We start from the raw sequence: 15,088 nt of genomic DNA on the forward strand, positions 1-15,088 counted from the left end.
GAGTTGTAGCCAATCGCGTGGAGCCGGTGGCCGTCGGCGCGGTCACTGGCGGCGTCGAGGAGACCTGGTTACCGCCATGATAGAACAGCAGAAGCGTAAAGGCCCGGAGTTGCCGCTGGTCCCGATCAAGCGGCCACGGCATGAGTTGCTTTTGGGAGCGGCGGGGTCAGGCCCCGGAGCCGGACAGCAGCAGGCGACGCCTGGGGCTTTGCTGCAAGCGGTGAGTAAAGAGGCCTGTGTCCCTCGCCCTCCGCGCGTGGGTCTGTTCTGAGCGCTGGTCGGAGGTCCCGATCCTGCACTGCGGAGACAGAACGGAAGTGTACCTAAAATTAAAACAGGTGCACTGTGAAAGTCTCCAGTGTCTATTGTTTCTTACGTGTCCTTGTTTAACGCCCATTTTCAGTCTTCGATCGCCCTGTGAGGTAGTATTAGAATTATTTTAAAATCTTGGGTTCAGTATCAGGACCTCGGGGAGAATGCAGTCATAAGGTTCAATACATAGCCTGTGAAACCAAGAGAATTGAAGAGAGGGGTGGGCATAGGAGGGATGTTGCAGAATGATGAAAGAGCTGACATTGATCGAGAGGCCTTGTACTTAAAAACTGACATGGCGAATGGTAGCTTTTTGTTGAAAAAAAATCCTAAATTTTCATGGGATCCAGGGTAAAACAAATATTAACAATTTGAATGAATGAGGGAGAGAGGTGGCGAAGCAAGACCGGAAATGAATGATACTGGCTTACCTTGGGCATGTGGACAAGTTGCTTTTCCTGTTATTTCTCCCTACATTTATATTAACAGCAACTAACCTTCATTGACTCTTGTGTATGTGAAATCTCCATGCATCTCCCTAACAGCCTAAGCAATCACACATCTTCTACTAAGGCTGTTAAGACTCAAAGAAGGAAATATGTGTGCTCTCTGTCTCAACTCCTTAATCTGCCTATCAGTGAATCCTACTGACATCCTCCTCAGTTACCTCTAGGCCTTGCTACTTAAGAGTCTAACACAGAAGGTAGACTTGAATTTGAGGCCATCCTGGTTAACATAGGGAGACTCTACTGACACTTAAATTTCTAGTTATCAAGAGGGTGAGTACAGAACATTTTTTTAGGTCAGCCTGAATTGATGAGGAAAGTAAGAATATCAGTCCAGGTTTAGGTGAATTACCAAGCCTGGGTTTAGTATTTAAAACTATATGCTAAAATGAGCAGAGTGGTTCCTGCCTGTAATACCAATACTTAAGATGCTGAGGCAGGAGGACCACAAGGTTGAGGCCAACCAGACTTACCAAGATGATGGAAGTGGCACTGTGGCTCAAGTGGTAGAGCACTAGCCTTGAGCTGAAGAGCTCAGGGACAGGGCCTAGGCCCAGAGTTCAAGCCCCACGACCAACCAAAACAAACAAATAAAAAAAACAGAGTTACCAAGATGAGATCCTGTCTTGAAAAAGCAAACTGCTTTGCTAAATAATCGGTGTTCTACATAGTTGTTGGGAAGCCCGATTCATTCATTAAATGAACCAAAGACTAAGAAAAGTGAGAATGAAGAATGGCACAGCAAGGTCCCTGCATTCAGAGACCTGCATTTCTCTGGAGGAGCAGACAAAATATGTGAACAATTACACAGGAAGATAATTTCAGATAATGCTAAGTTCTGTGAAGGAATCCAGTGGAGGTAATAGTAAGAAGTTTCATATTACATGAAATTGAGTGCTTAAGACTCTTTGAAGAAGAAAGATCCAAAAGCAGAAATGAGCAGTGAAAAGTTGGCTGTGGAACAAGAGCTGACTGAGAGGAAGGAGAAGTTAGCACAACTTGCAGATAATGGAACATCCAGGAGATGATCATATGAAGAACTAGAGTATATGAGCAGAACTGTCCTTCTGTAACTCACAGGACATTCACTCTGTCATCATTTGCCACATCTTCTCACTGTACTCCCCACCCTCTCTTTTCAATCTCCTTTACCTATATTCTACCTTGTATTTCTTTTCTGTTTAGGGCCCTCCAAGGTGTTCCTCCCTTCAAGCCCCTATCATGCTGCTCTCAGGACATGAAGGAGAAGTTTACTGTTGCAAGTTTCACCCCAATGGATCCACCTTAGCTTCTGCAGGATTTGACCGTCTTATATGTAAGACACAGTTTTTGAATCTGCATAATTGTTATCTGCCTAAATAATCACTTGGATATAGAACTTGATATGGTAAATACAGAATTATTTTGCTACTTGGAAATTGCTGTGTATGTGTTCTTCATGGAAGCAAATGTTGAGCTGATTTATAACAAGCAGTAAGTTTAACAGATTAATGGGAATCATGAGAACAAAGAGAACGTTTCCATTTCCAAAGATATGAGGCACTCTTCTTGGTCCACACCTAGCACAAGAGAAGGGAGGAGAATCCTAAAGCAGCAATTCACTTTGATAACCTACCTGAACATCTTACCAGATTCTCAGCTAATTAGGAATACTGATATTTGGAAAATAAACTCAGTGAGGCCAATAGCTATGTTCACTCATTTACTCCAGTACTTCACATGTCATAGGTACTTACAGAATGAGAACAAAATGACTACCATGTGACCTTTAAGGTGTGACCTCCTAGGTTTTCCATAAATCTATCATTTTGTAGTCTGCTTAGGAACTCAGGAAAGGACATATATAGTAGTAAACACCAGCATTTTTTTAATTACAAGGTAAAAATTTAAATATCAGATTATATCCACCTTTTAAAAAATTACGAATTAGGGGCTGGGAAGGTGGCTCAGCGGTAGAGCGCTTGCCTTGCGTGCATGAGGCCCTGGGTTCGATTCCTCAGCACCACATAAGCAGAAAAAGCCAGAAGTGGCGCCATGGCTCAAGTGGTAGAACGTTAGCCTTGAGCTGAAGAGCTAAGGGATGGTGCCCAGGCCCAGAGTTCAGGCCCCATGACCAGCCAAAAAAAAAAGAATTCAAAGAGCAATAAATGTTGGCAGGGATGTAGGGTAAGGAAAAAGGAACCTGGTACAACGTACACTCTGGAATGTGGTCTGGTGGTTCCTCAAAAAACTAAAGATAGATCTCCCCTATGACCCTACTGTTCTGGTAATTTATAAGTAATCTTTCCATGGCCAGCGCTGTGCTTTTCTTTTCTAATAATGCTCAATCATGTCTCCTTAACAGTGTTGTGGAATGTCTATGGTGACTGTGATAACTATGCCACATTAAAGGGCCACAGTGGAGCTGTGATGGAGCTACATTATAACACGGATGGCAGGTGAGCATTGTACATGACAATATTTACCATGCTAATTCTTTGCATTCTTTCTCTCTTTTTTTTTGGTCAGTCATGAGACTTGAACTCTGGCCACTGTCCCTCAGTTCTTCAGCTCAAGGTGAGCACTATATGACTTGAGCCACAGCATCACTTCTGGTTTTCTGGTTAATTGGATATAAAGAGTCTCACAGCTTTTCCTGCCTGGGCTGGCTTTGATCCTCAGATGTCAGCCTCCTGGGTAGCTAGGATTACAGGTGTAAGCCACCGGTGCCCAGACTCAGCATTATTTCATTTCATCTTTCTGTGTTGTTGTATTTATTCTTTTTGGTTGTTGTATTCTTTTTGGCACTGAGATTTGAACTCAGAATAATGTTCTTTTTTTTTTCAGAATCATGTTCTTGTTAGGCAGCTACCCACCAAATAAACCATTCCCCCAGCTCTTTTTTTTGGGGGGGGTCCGGTCAGGGGGCCTGAACTCTGGGCCTGGGCACTGTCCCTCAGGTCTTCAGCTCAAGGCTAGCGCTCTACCACTTGAGCCACAGCGCCACTTCCAGCTTTTTTCTTATGTGGTGCTGAGGAATCGAACCCAGGGCCTCAGGCATACAAGGCAAGCGCTTTACCACTGAGCCACCTTCCCAGCTCTCCCCCAGCTCTTATATGCTTTGTTTTTCTGGTGGAGGGGTTACAGCTTTGCCCTGGGTCAGTCTTAGACCATGATCTTTCTACCTATAACCTCCCTCATAGCTGAGATCACATGCATATATTATGACTATGTCTGATGTTGATTCTATGGGGTCTTGATAATCTTCTACCTGGGCTGGCCTTGAATCAAGATTTTCTATTACCATCTCCCAAGTAGCTAGGATTACAAGTATGAGCCACCTCACCTGTTTTGTTTTACTTTGAATACTGGAGATTGAACCCTAAGGCCTTGGAAATACCAGGTACGTAATCTATCACTGAGCCAGTCCTTTTTTTTTTTTCCCCCCCTGAATGGCTTTTGAACTTAGAACCTTGACCTGTTTACTTGCTCTGCCGGTGCTCTACCATTTGAGCCACACCTCCCGCCTGGTTTTTTGCTAGTTATTTTGAAGATGGAGTCTTATGGACTTTTCTGCTCAGATTGGCTTTAAACCTTGATTCTCTAGATCTCAGCCTCCTGAGTAGCTAAGATTATAGGCATAAGCCACCAATGCCTGACATTTTTTGATTTTTTTTGAAACAGGGGCTGGCTAAATTGCCCAAACTATCCTTGACTTTTCAGTCCTACTGCCTCAGCTCCTGGAGTGCTGGGATCACAGGTATGCATATCATGTCTGGTTTCAGATTTATATTTCTGACCTCTAAAATCTTATGGTGCTCCATCAAGAGAAGATAGCATTATTTACATTTTAAGTAAAGAAAGCATTTAGGGCTGGGAATGTGGCTTAGTGTAGAGTGCTTACCTAGCATGCATGAAGCCCTGGGTTTGATTCCTCAGTACCACATACACAGAAAAGGTCAGAAGTGGCTCTGTGGCTCCAGTGTTAGAGTGCTAGTCTTGAGCAAAAGAAGTCAGGAACAGTGCCCAGGCCTTGAGTTCAAGCCCTGAGCTGGAAAAAAAGAGGAAGAAAGAAGGAAGAAAGGAAAAGGAAAGCTGGGTGCTAGTGGCTCATGCCTGTAATACTAACTATTCAAGAGGCTGAGATCTGAGGATCACAGTTCTAAGCCAGCCCAGGCAGGAAAGTTCGTAAGATTCTTACCTCCAATAAAACTACTCAGAAAAGGCTAGGAGTGGCGCTGTGGTTCTAGTGGTAGAAGCTTAGACCCTGAGTTCAAGCCCCAGGACTGTCACACAAAAAAAGAAAGCATGTATAGCTGGCATGGTCATACACGCCTATATAATCCTAGCTCATGGGAGGATGATGGAGTAAGGTGAGAAGTTTGAGGCTATCCCTAATTACATAGTGAGACCCTGTGTCGAGGGGAAAAAAAGCATTATAAAATCAGTTGTAACTTAGAAGTTATTCTCAGAGGCTAGGAACAGTGGCTCACTCCTGTAATCTCAGCTTCTTGGAAGGAAAAGATTGGAAGAATCTGTTTGAGGTCAGCCCAGACCAAAAGTTGACAAGATCCCCATCTCAAAAAAGATGGAACCAGGTGCCAGTGGCTCACACCTGTAATTCTAGCTACTCAGGAGGCTGTGATCTGAGAATCGCAATTTGAAGCCAGATGGGGCAGAAAAGCTGTGAGACTCTTATCACCAATAAATTACTCAGAAAAAGCTGCAAGTGGCTCTGTAGCTCAAGTGGTAGAGTGCTAGCCTTGAAGCTCAGGGACAGTGCCCAGTCCCTGAATTCAAGCCCCAGGAACCAGGGGGGTTGGGGAGGGGGGAGGTAAGCATGATAGAAGATGGAGTTCCAAACTGGCTTAAGCAAAACCAAGAGATCCTACCTGGGAACTTGGCTCAAGTGGTAGAGTACCTGGCTAGCAAGTGTAAAGCCCTGAGTTCAGACCTCTATACCTCAAAAAAAAAAAAAAAAGAAAAACCATTCTTTGACATGAAGTAAAACTTTTGAGTTTAGACAAAGGATTGGAATTAGTGTACTAGATTAGTGTATTGTATATTAGTTTATTAGTACTGGAGTTAGTTTATTGATCCATAATGGTCCCAGTCTTGTCTCATTTCTACCACAGCAGGGGGTGTTTAAACATTACCAAGTGAGAGGATGTACTTACATCAAGTGTTAGCTGTCACAGAACAATAAAGGATTGAGAAAAACTACTATATTAGATATGTGATGTGTCATGGAAATTGGGGTCACTCAACCGTACCCCCCCAATCTAGAATGTGGGTAGGATTTCCATAGGTAGGCTGAGACATTCCAGCGCCAGGTGCTAAGCTGGCAGAGCATAGTATTGAGTGATCTGGAAGAACTTGGCACAGTGTGGTAAGTGGAAAAGATAGATTGTTTCAGTTGATATTCACTTTACCTCTTTTGTGTTGTTCCTCTTACCTTCCAGTATGCTCTTCTCAGCATCCACAGATAAAACTGTGGCAGTGTGGGACAGTGAAACAGGCGAGAGGGTCAAAAGGCTGAAGGGACACACTTCCTTTGTGAATTCCTGTTACCCAGCCAGGAGGGGCCCCCAGCTTGTCTGCACTGGCAGTGACGATGGTACAGTGAAGGTAGGTGTCATCTGGGTTGCAGGTGGAGGTGACAGAATGGGACCCTGGCCTTGCTCTTCCACCTGAGCTGGTACCTCCTCTTTTTACAGCTTAGTTTCAGTAGTTGTTTCCAAAACTTGAAGATTTTTCCCCACTTAAAATAATACTACCACCGTAGGGGCTGGGAAGGTGGCTCAGTGATAGAGCGCTTGCCATGCATGCCTGAGGCCCTAGGTTCGATTCCTCAGCACCACATAAGCAAAAAGAAAAAAGCTGGAAGTGGCGCTGTGGCTCGAGTGGTAGAGCGCTAGCCTTGAGCTGAAGAGCTGAGGGACAGCGCCCAGACCCAGAGTTCAGGCCCCACGACTGGACCCCAAAAAAGATAAAATAATACTACCACTGTAGAATAAATTGCTGCTTGGGATAAATAGGTTTAATTCTTGGCTTAGCTTTTAGCGGTATGGCCTTGAGCAGTTAATTTTTTTTTTTTTGGTTGGTCATGGGGCCTGAACTCTGGGCCTGGACACTGTCCCTCAGCTCTTTCATCTCAAGGCTAGTGCTCTACCACTTGAGCCACAGTGCCACTTCTGGTTTTCTGTGGTTAATTGGAGATAAGAGTCTCACAGACTTTCCTGCTCGGGCTGGCTTTAAACTGTGATCCTCAGATCTCACCCTGCTTAGTAGCTAGGATTACAGACATGAGCTACCAGTGCCTGGCAGTTAACTTTTCTGACCTTTCATTTCTTAATCTTAGAACTGATATAAATGTCTCACAAGATAGAAAAATACTCAGTAAATGGGTTCAGTAACCCAAGATGGGAGCATAAAAGAGCATTTAGTCCCGCATTTTCCAACCTGTCTATATAGAGACCCACCTGAAAAACCTATTGAGAATACTGAAGTACAGATTGTAGTGACAAATGCCTATAATACCAGCCCTCAAACTTAAGAAACTGAAGTAGTAACATCCTACTACTCAGTTCAAGGGCAGCTGGTCTGCATAGCATTATGGTTTAAAAATGGGGGGTGGGGAGGGATGGGAATATGGCTTAGTTGTAGAGTGCTTGCCTAGCATGCATGAAGCCCTGGGTTTGGTTCCTCATTACCACATAAACAGAAAAAAGGGGATGGAGGAAGCTGGAAATGGCACTGTGGCTCAGGTGGTAGAGTGTTAGCCTTGAGCAAAAGAAGCTCAGGGACAGTGCCCAGGCCCTGAGTTCAAGTCCCAGGACTGGCAAAAAAAAAAAAAAAAGACTGGAGAATAAAATTGACTCTTGGAAGAAAGCATTAAGTGGGTGAATGAGGATGGATATGGTCAGATTGCTTAATATGTATGCATAAAAATAAAGAAATGAAACCAGGTGCCTCTGGCTTATGCCTGTAGTCCTAGGTACTCAGGAGACTGAGATTTAAGGATCAGGATTCAAAGCCAACTGGGGCAGAAAAGTTTCCATGAGACTCTAAGCTCTCAGTTAACCACTCGAAAACCAGAAGTGGTGCTATGGCTCAAAGTGGTAAAGCAGTAGCCTTGAGTGAAAGAGCTCAGGGACAGCACCCAGGCCTTGAGTTTAAGCCCCATGACTGACAAACTTTAAAAAAAAAAAAGATAAGCAACTCAGAAGAGCACCTGCCTAGCAAGCACAGAACCCTTAGTCAAATCCCAGTACTTTAAAAAAAAAAAAAGTGCTAAAATTATTTTTTTCACCAAGCTGCAAATACATTGATTGAGTTGTAGTCACCTCCTACCATGTTTTACTGGGATATCCAAAAAGTTTTGGATGTGTCCACAAAGTCCATAAATGTAGGGATATATTCTTAAAGTGATGTTACTGATAGATTACCTGTTCTTCTGTTTCAGCTTTGGGACATCCGGAAGAAAGCAGCTATCCAGACATTTCAGAACACATACCAGGTGTTAGCAGTGACCTTCAATGACACAAGTGATCAGATTATCTCTGGAGGAATAGACAACGATATTAAGGTACAGTTGGCATTTATATTGTATTCCCTTTCACCTGTGTATGTTCACAAAAGTGAATCTTTAGGTGAGATGAGAGATGCCGGGAGGAGACAGGGCCACCACTACAAAAAAAAAAAATGAGGAAGTGGCACTGTGGCTCAAGTGGTAGAGTGCTAGCCTTGAGCAAAAGAAGATCAGGGACAGTGCCCAGGCCCTGAGTTCAAGCCTCATGACTGACGAAAAAAAAAGTTACAATGTTGGAGCTGGGAAGGTGGCTCAGCAGTAGAGTGCTTCTCTTGCATGCATGAGGCCCTGGATTCAATTCCTTAGCACCACATAAACAGGAAAGGCAAGAAGTGGCGCTGTGGCTCAAGTGGTAGACCTCTGGCCTTGAGCTGAAGAGCTCAGGGACAGCGCCCAGGCCTAGAGTTCAGGCTCCAAGACCTACAAAAAAAAAAAAATTTAATCTTTAACGTGTGACATTGTAGTAGAGTATAGTAACTTGAAACTTAACTTTCTTTTACTCCTGTTCCAATTGACTTCCTCATCCAAGGTTACATTGCAGCCCATATAAATGTCATCAAGGGCTAACCAGTTAGTTTGAAGTATGTAGTGCCCGGGCGACTAAATGGGAAAAGCAAGGTGCTTTTCATCCCCTGACAAAAGACATTTAAAAGCTTTTTTGTAAAAACTGTGTTGGTCTAATGAGATAGCAGTGAATCCATTTGTGACTGTCTACCCTCATATCTCAATGTATTTCTTTTTATTTTTTATTTTTTGGGTCCGGATGTGGGGCCTGAAATCTGGGCCTGGGCGCTGTCCCTCAGCTCTTCAGCTCAAGGCTAGCATTCTACCACTGGGGCCACAGCGCCACTTCTGGCTTTTTTTTTTCTTTTTGCTTATGTGGTGCTGAGGAATCGAACCCAGGGCCTCAGGCATGCAAGGCAAGCGCTCTACCACTGAGACCAAGAATCACAGTTTAAACCCTTTAAATGCTAATTATTTTGTCTTTAGTGGCCTAATTAATGCATTTTGTTCTGACTTGAAATACTCTATAATTTCTTGTTATACTTTAATTAGTATTTGATATTTATTGGTTTATATTGGTCTAATCAAACATGGTCATTTTGACAACCTTTTCAGAAAGCAAAGAACTTCGTCCTTCTCACAGAAATCCTGTATTCTGTGGTAAGGTAATATTTGATCCAGGACTGGGACTGTGGCTTAGTGGTAGAATGTTTGCCTAGCATGCATGAAGCCCTGGGTTCAATTCCCCAGTACCACATACACTGAAAAGGCTGGAAGTGGCACTATAGCTCAAGTGGTAGAAGTGCTAGCTTTAAGCAAAAGAAGCTCAGGAACAGTGCCCAGGCCCTGAGTTCAAGCCCCAGGACCAGCAAAAAAGGGGTGGGGGGCTTCCAGTTTCTGCAGGCAACAGAGTGGAGAATTCTTTTTCTCTGTTCTCAATTTAATTTCTAAGCATACTTCCGTTTTACAGGTCTGGGACCTACGCCAGAACAAGCTAACCTACACCATGAGAGGCCATGCAGATTCAGTGACTGGCCTGAGTTTAAGTTCTGAAGGTTCTTACCTCTTGTCCAATGCCATGGACAATACAGGTAAACAGTGGAGAACACAGCTGTCCTGGTGCCCAGTCTCTGAGGAAAGTGGGCATTGGTTATTAAATATGTCTGCTGGGGACTTGAGGTATCCCAGTGTTAGATAATTTGCCCAGCATGCAGGTAGCACTGGGTTCCATCCCCAGAACCACAAAAAGAAGAGGGGGAAATGTATTGATAAATGAAAGTCAAGGAAAGGGCCAGAGATGGCTCACAGCTTCATAGCTTCTACCTGACAATTAGGACATGTAATGGTAAAAGGGCTGGACAAGATGATCTAGAATCTAGAACTCTAGTCCGAAAACTGGTATGTAGTCCTTGAACAACTGAACACAATATTTCTCTCTGGGCATCAGTTTCTGCATGAATAAAATTATAGCAGACTGGACTTTACCATTAAGGTCCATTTCAGCTCAGTGCATTTACTATTGACTAATTCTAGCAGTCTTTAATGAGAAACAATGAGACACCCTCAATAGCTATTAAAGTATAATAAGAACTTATTATAGTTATGTACTTTATTATCGAGGTTTTTTGTTTGTTTTTGGTGTCAGTACTGTGCTAGGGCTAGTGTAAGCTAGGGCTTAAACTCAGGACCTTATGCTGTTGCTTAACTTTTTGGCTCAAGGTGGATGCTCTACTATTTTGAGTCACTTCTTTGCATCCTCTAGTCATACTTTATTTTATTTTATTGTTGGTTGTGGGGCTTGAACTCTGGGCTTGGACGATGTCCCTCAGCTCTTCAGCTCAAGGCTAGTGCTCTACCACTTGAGCCACAGCACCACTTCCAGCTTTCTGAGTGGTTTATTGGAGATAAGAGTCTCACAGACTTTCCTGCCCAGACTGGATTTGAACCGTGATCCTCAGATCTCAGCTTCCAGAGTAGCTAGGATTACAGGCGTGAGCCACCAGCTCCTGGCTCCTATAGTCATACTTTAAATAAGATTTTATTAAATATGATTTTTAACTTAATTTTACAGAGCCAGAAACCAAGATAAAATCTCAATGTTTACCTGTATCTGTATACAACAGAGCTAAAATTAGGTTCCAAGTTCATATTTTCTGGGCCTGAGGATGTGGCTCAGTAGAAGAGCTCTTGCCTAGAAATGGGTAAGGCCCTAAGTGCCCAACAGGTGACAATGAGGATGTCAGGACAGCAAAGTTTGTGTTTCCTGATTCTTGGTATAATAGTGTTTTGCTCTGTTTTACCTCCTTCAAGTTTACGCTGTCCATATAAGGAATAGTCAGTATTACTTAATAGATTTCATCATCATGTGGAAACTTCGCTAGATTTGACTGAGTTGGCAAAAGACATCATGCTTTTGGGGAGAAGTTGGATTTAGGAGTTTTGTTTGTTCTTTTTGTTTTGGGCAGTACTGACACTGGAACTCAGGACCATGGGCTTTCTAGGTATATTTTCTTCCACTTGAACTGTGCTCCCGGTCCTTTTTGCTTTCATTATTTTTGAGTAGAGTCTTGCTTTCATGCCTGGACTGCTATCCTCCATTTGTTTCCAGAGTAAGTGGGATCAGGTGCACACCACCATGCCCAGTGCTTTATTTGTTGGACTGGGATCTTGTTAACTCTTACCTCTTATCTCTGATTGACCTAGAACCATGATCCTTCCAATTCCTAGCCTCCCAAGTAGGTAGGATTACAGGTATAGGCCTGGCACTTTTTTGTTTTTGTTTTTTTTTTGGGGGGGGGAGAGGGGAGGTGGAGGTGGAGTATTGATCCTGGGGCTCAAACTCAAGGCCTTATCCCTGAACTCTTTTGCTCAAGGATAGCTCTCCACCACTTTGAGCCACAGTACTACTTCCAGTTTTCTGGTGGTTAATTGGAGATAAGAATCTCACAATCTTTCCTGCCTGGACTTGCTTCAAACCACATTCCTCAGATCTCAGCCTCCTAAGTAGCTCAAATTACAGTTGTGAGCCTATCATAAGCACCTGCCCACTTTTTAAAAAATCATTGTTATATCCATATTTATTGTGTTGGAAACTCACAATGATACATTTTTAATTTCTCCTTCCTACTCCCTCAGCTTTCCTTTGTTTTCTTAGCCCCAGTTAACAGGGCTTTACTACTAGAAAAAGTAAAGCTGGACCTCCTCTACACAAAAATTAGCATTTGTTATTGACATGATACTGTTTTTAGTTTTCAAGAGGCCTCTGCCTACTAAATGTTTTGGTGAGTCGATTGTTATGGATTTGCTTTTCAGTGCGTGTCTGGGATGTGCGGCCCTTTGCCCCAAAAGAGAGGTGTGTGAAGATATTTCAAGGAAATGTACACAACTTTGAAAAGGTAAGTGCTGCACGACAAAGGGGGTTTTGGGGTTTTTTGTTTTGTTTTATACCAATAATGAGTCTTGAACTCAGGGTCTGGGCACTGTCTCTGAGCTTTTCTGCTCAAGGATATCATTGTACTATTTAAACGACAGCTTCATTGCCATCTTTTTTGGTGGTTAATTGGAGCTAAGAGTCTCATAGCCTTTACTGCCTGGGCTAACTGAACTGTGATCTTCAAATCTTAGCTTCCTGAGTCACTAGGATTACAGCACTCTGCTGCATAGCATAGGTTTTACTGTCCATTTGATTCAGAGCAACATACAAGATAATGCTAATGACAGATAGTGGTTGCTCTGCTAAGAATAGGCTAGATTCTAGTAATTCTTCATCAAATCTACTCTTCTTTTGTTTTTGAGACTTCTCCTATGTAGCCTAAAAATGTCCTGGAACTGGCAATCTAATCTAGTCTAATCTAATCCAGTCTCATATGTGCTGTGATTATAGGTATGTGCCACCATGCATAGTTCAGAACTGTTCTTGCCAAAAATAAAACTAATAGAGGCATATTAAAAAGGCAGTCACATAGCTAGCTAGCAGTGGAACCAGCACTCAGACTGAGGCCTGCTGACTACAGTCCACACTCCACAGAACTCTCTTAGCCTTCTATTCCTAGTGAACCTCAACCATGTTAGATCTACTTTCTGTATGAGATCCAGACTCACAGTGTTGTTAATCAAATGGTCTCCCTCCTTCTCCCAATAATCAGCAGTTAGAACCCTGAGAATACCTCCCTCCCCTTAGTAATCACTCTGGATCCTAAGTTCTGAGAGACAGAAATGTGTTTCAGACCCTTAAGTTCCCATGTCAGCTGTGTTAAGAGAGGAATATTTTTCTTTTGAGAGTTCATTGAGATTGTTTTACTTTATAAATCAAATTTTTTTGATGGGTTTGGTTTTATTTTTCTTAAACAGGAAAAATTTAAGCAAAACAATAAAAACAATTGAACGAGAATCACAATAAATGGAGCAAACAGAAGCCTCCATTTATAGGTAGAAAAAAATTTTGTTGCCGGGTCTAATCTTAATAGCTGTAAATTAAGCATTTTCTTTTCTTTTTCTTTTTTCTTTTTTTTTTTTTTTTTCGGTTGTAGTGCTTGAACTCTGGGCTTGGGCACTGTCCCTGCGCTCTTCAGCTCAAAGTGAGTGATCTACCGCTTGAGCCACAGCACCACTTCAGGTTTTCTGGTGGTTAATTGGAGATGAGTCTCACGAACTTTCTGGCTTGGGCTGGCTTTGAACCGTGATCTCAGATCTCAGCCTTCTAAGTAGCTAGGATTATAGGCATGAGCCACCAGCGCCTGGCTATATTAAACATTTTCTACAGTTTTTATGTGGTATAAAATAACAAAAGTGTTCTGTTTTGGGCTTCAAAATTGCTGATCATCTTTCTGGGGAGAATAATAAAAAGTCTAATTAGGAAATTTAAAGTTGGTGATATTGTAGTCTAGCAGGGAGGATTTTGGTTCATTACTGTTCAATGGATTCCTGCTTATTCATCATTATAGAATCTCCTGAGATGTTCTTGGTCACCTGATGGAAGCAAAATAGCAGCTGGCTCAGCAGACAGGTAAGGATTACTAATGTGAGATAAAGGATGATGGAGCTCTGCAGGTTTTCTCAATGTTTAATACCTGAAACATCCATACAGACCAGAACAGACCTAGAGTTATAGCTGTATTCAGAGCTGAAGCCATGTGCAGCACAACGGGTTTAAACACCATGTTGACCAGGCATATCATTTCAACTTCTGCCCTTCATATCAACTCGGCACTAGGTAATAGCTACCAGTACTGAGGGTCATTCAGAGGCAGATCTGCGCTCAGTAAGAATGCCGTGATATAGACCAAGGCTTCTTCAGTGTGAATTTAAACTGGTTAAAGACATGTGATAAAAAAGAAACCTAAGGGAGAGGATTTGTCCATCGTGTGCTGCTGTGTTAAGTGTATCTATGTCGATCTGTACTTGGCAGGAATTAGAGATTGAATCAAGATGTGCACATACGAAGGCTGATGGGTTACAAATGTGCAAGGAGACCTCTGATGGCAAGCTCTGGCTTCGGTGTCCATCAGAGATGTCTCGGCCTTTTTTGGTTTGATCCTGTCCTTGTCTCCTACCAAAATAATCACTGTCCAATAAGTGGGAAGCCTCCCCGAGCTTTCCAGGCATTCAGTAGATTCTAGGGTTTTCTTTTGGAGAGCCAGCAGCAGATGGAGAAGCTTCACTGTGCTCTGGAGGTTTGTCAACACCTATTTGTGCATGTACATGGGAAAATCCCAGAGTCTGCTTTTTCTTCTTCTCTGACCTTCCTAACAGGTTTAATGCCAGGAAAAATGGACATTGGTGGGTTTTGTTTTGTGTGGTGTAAGCATGGGGTCTAGGTGAAACAGTGCCATGGTGATTATTTGAATTTGAGTCTGGGTGGGGTAGAGAGCTCCCTTAAGGGAATCTTAAGAAATTTTCAGTAGGTAACTAAAGAAGACCTGAAGAAACAAACCAGAGGGACTGGGAATGTGGCTCAGTGGTAGAGTGCTTACCTAGCATGCATGAAGCCCTGGATTCGATTCCTCAGTACCACATAAACAGAAAAAGTCGGAAGTAATGCTAGCCTTGAGCAAAAGAAGCTCAGGGACAGTTCCTAGGCCCTGAGTTCAAGCCCCAGGACTGGCAAAAAGAAAGAAAAGAAACAGACCAGAGCCATTCTAAATGTGTTTATACAATTTTTAGCAGGGATGGTGTGTCTTTCCTATATGATTAAGCC

General features: G+C 42.9%; 1 protein-coding gene across 1 annotated transcript in view; it reads left to right on the forward strand.

Annotated features, from left to right (window-relative positions):
* Positions 1–7: 7 nt before the first annotated feature.
* Positions 8–15,088, forward strand: part of Snrnp40 (small nuclear ribonucleoprotein 40kDa (U5)) — a 19,710-nt gene continuing 4,629 nt past the window's right edge. The window contains exons 1-8 of the mRNA XM_013020656.1: positions 8–220; positions 2,004–2,133; positions 3,163–3,256; positions 6,260–6,425; positions 8,263–8,385; positions 9,863–9,983; positions 12,205–12,287; positions 13,836–13,897. Of these exons, the coding sequence (XP_012876110.1) occupies positions 77–220; positions 2,004–2,133; positions 3,163–3,256; positions 6,260–6,425; positions 8,263–8,385; positions 9,863–9,983; positions 12,205–12,287; positions 13,836–13,897 (923 nt within the window). The 5' untranslated portion in view covers positions 8–76. The remainder of the gene's footprint in view (positions 221–2,003; positions 2,134–3,162; positions 3,257–6,259; positions 6,426–8,262; positions 8,386–9,862; positions 9,984–12,204; positions 12,288–13,835; positions 13,898–15,088) is intronic.

This window comes from Dipodomys ordii, unplaced genomic scaffold, assembly GCF_000151885.1.
Source record: "Dipodomys ordii isolate 6190 unplaced genomic scaffold, Dord_2.0 Scaffold51, whole genome shotgun sequence".
Taxonomy (NCBI): domain Eukaryota; kingdom Metazoa; phylum Chordata; class Mammalia; order Rodentia; family Heteromyidae; genus Dipodomys; species Dipodomys ordii.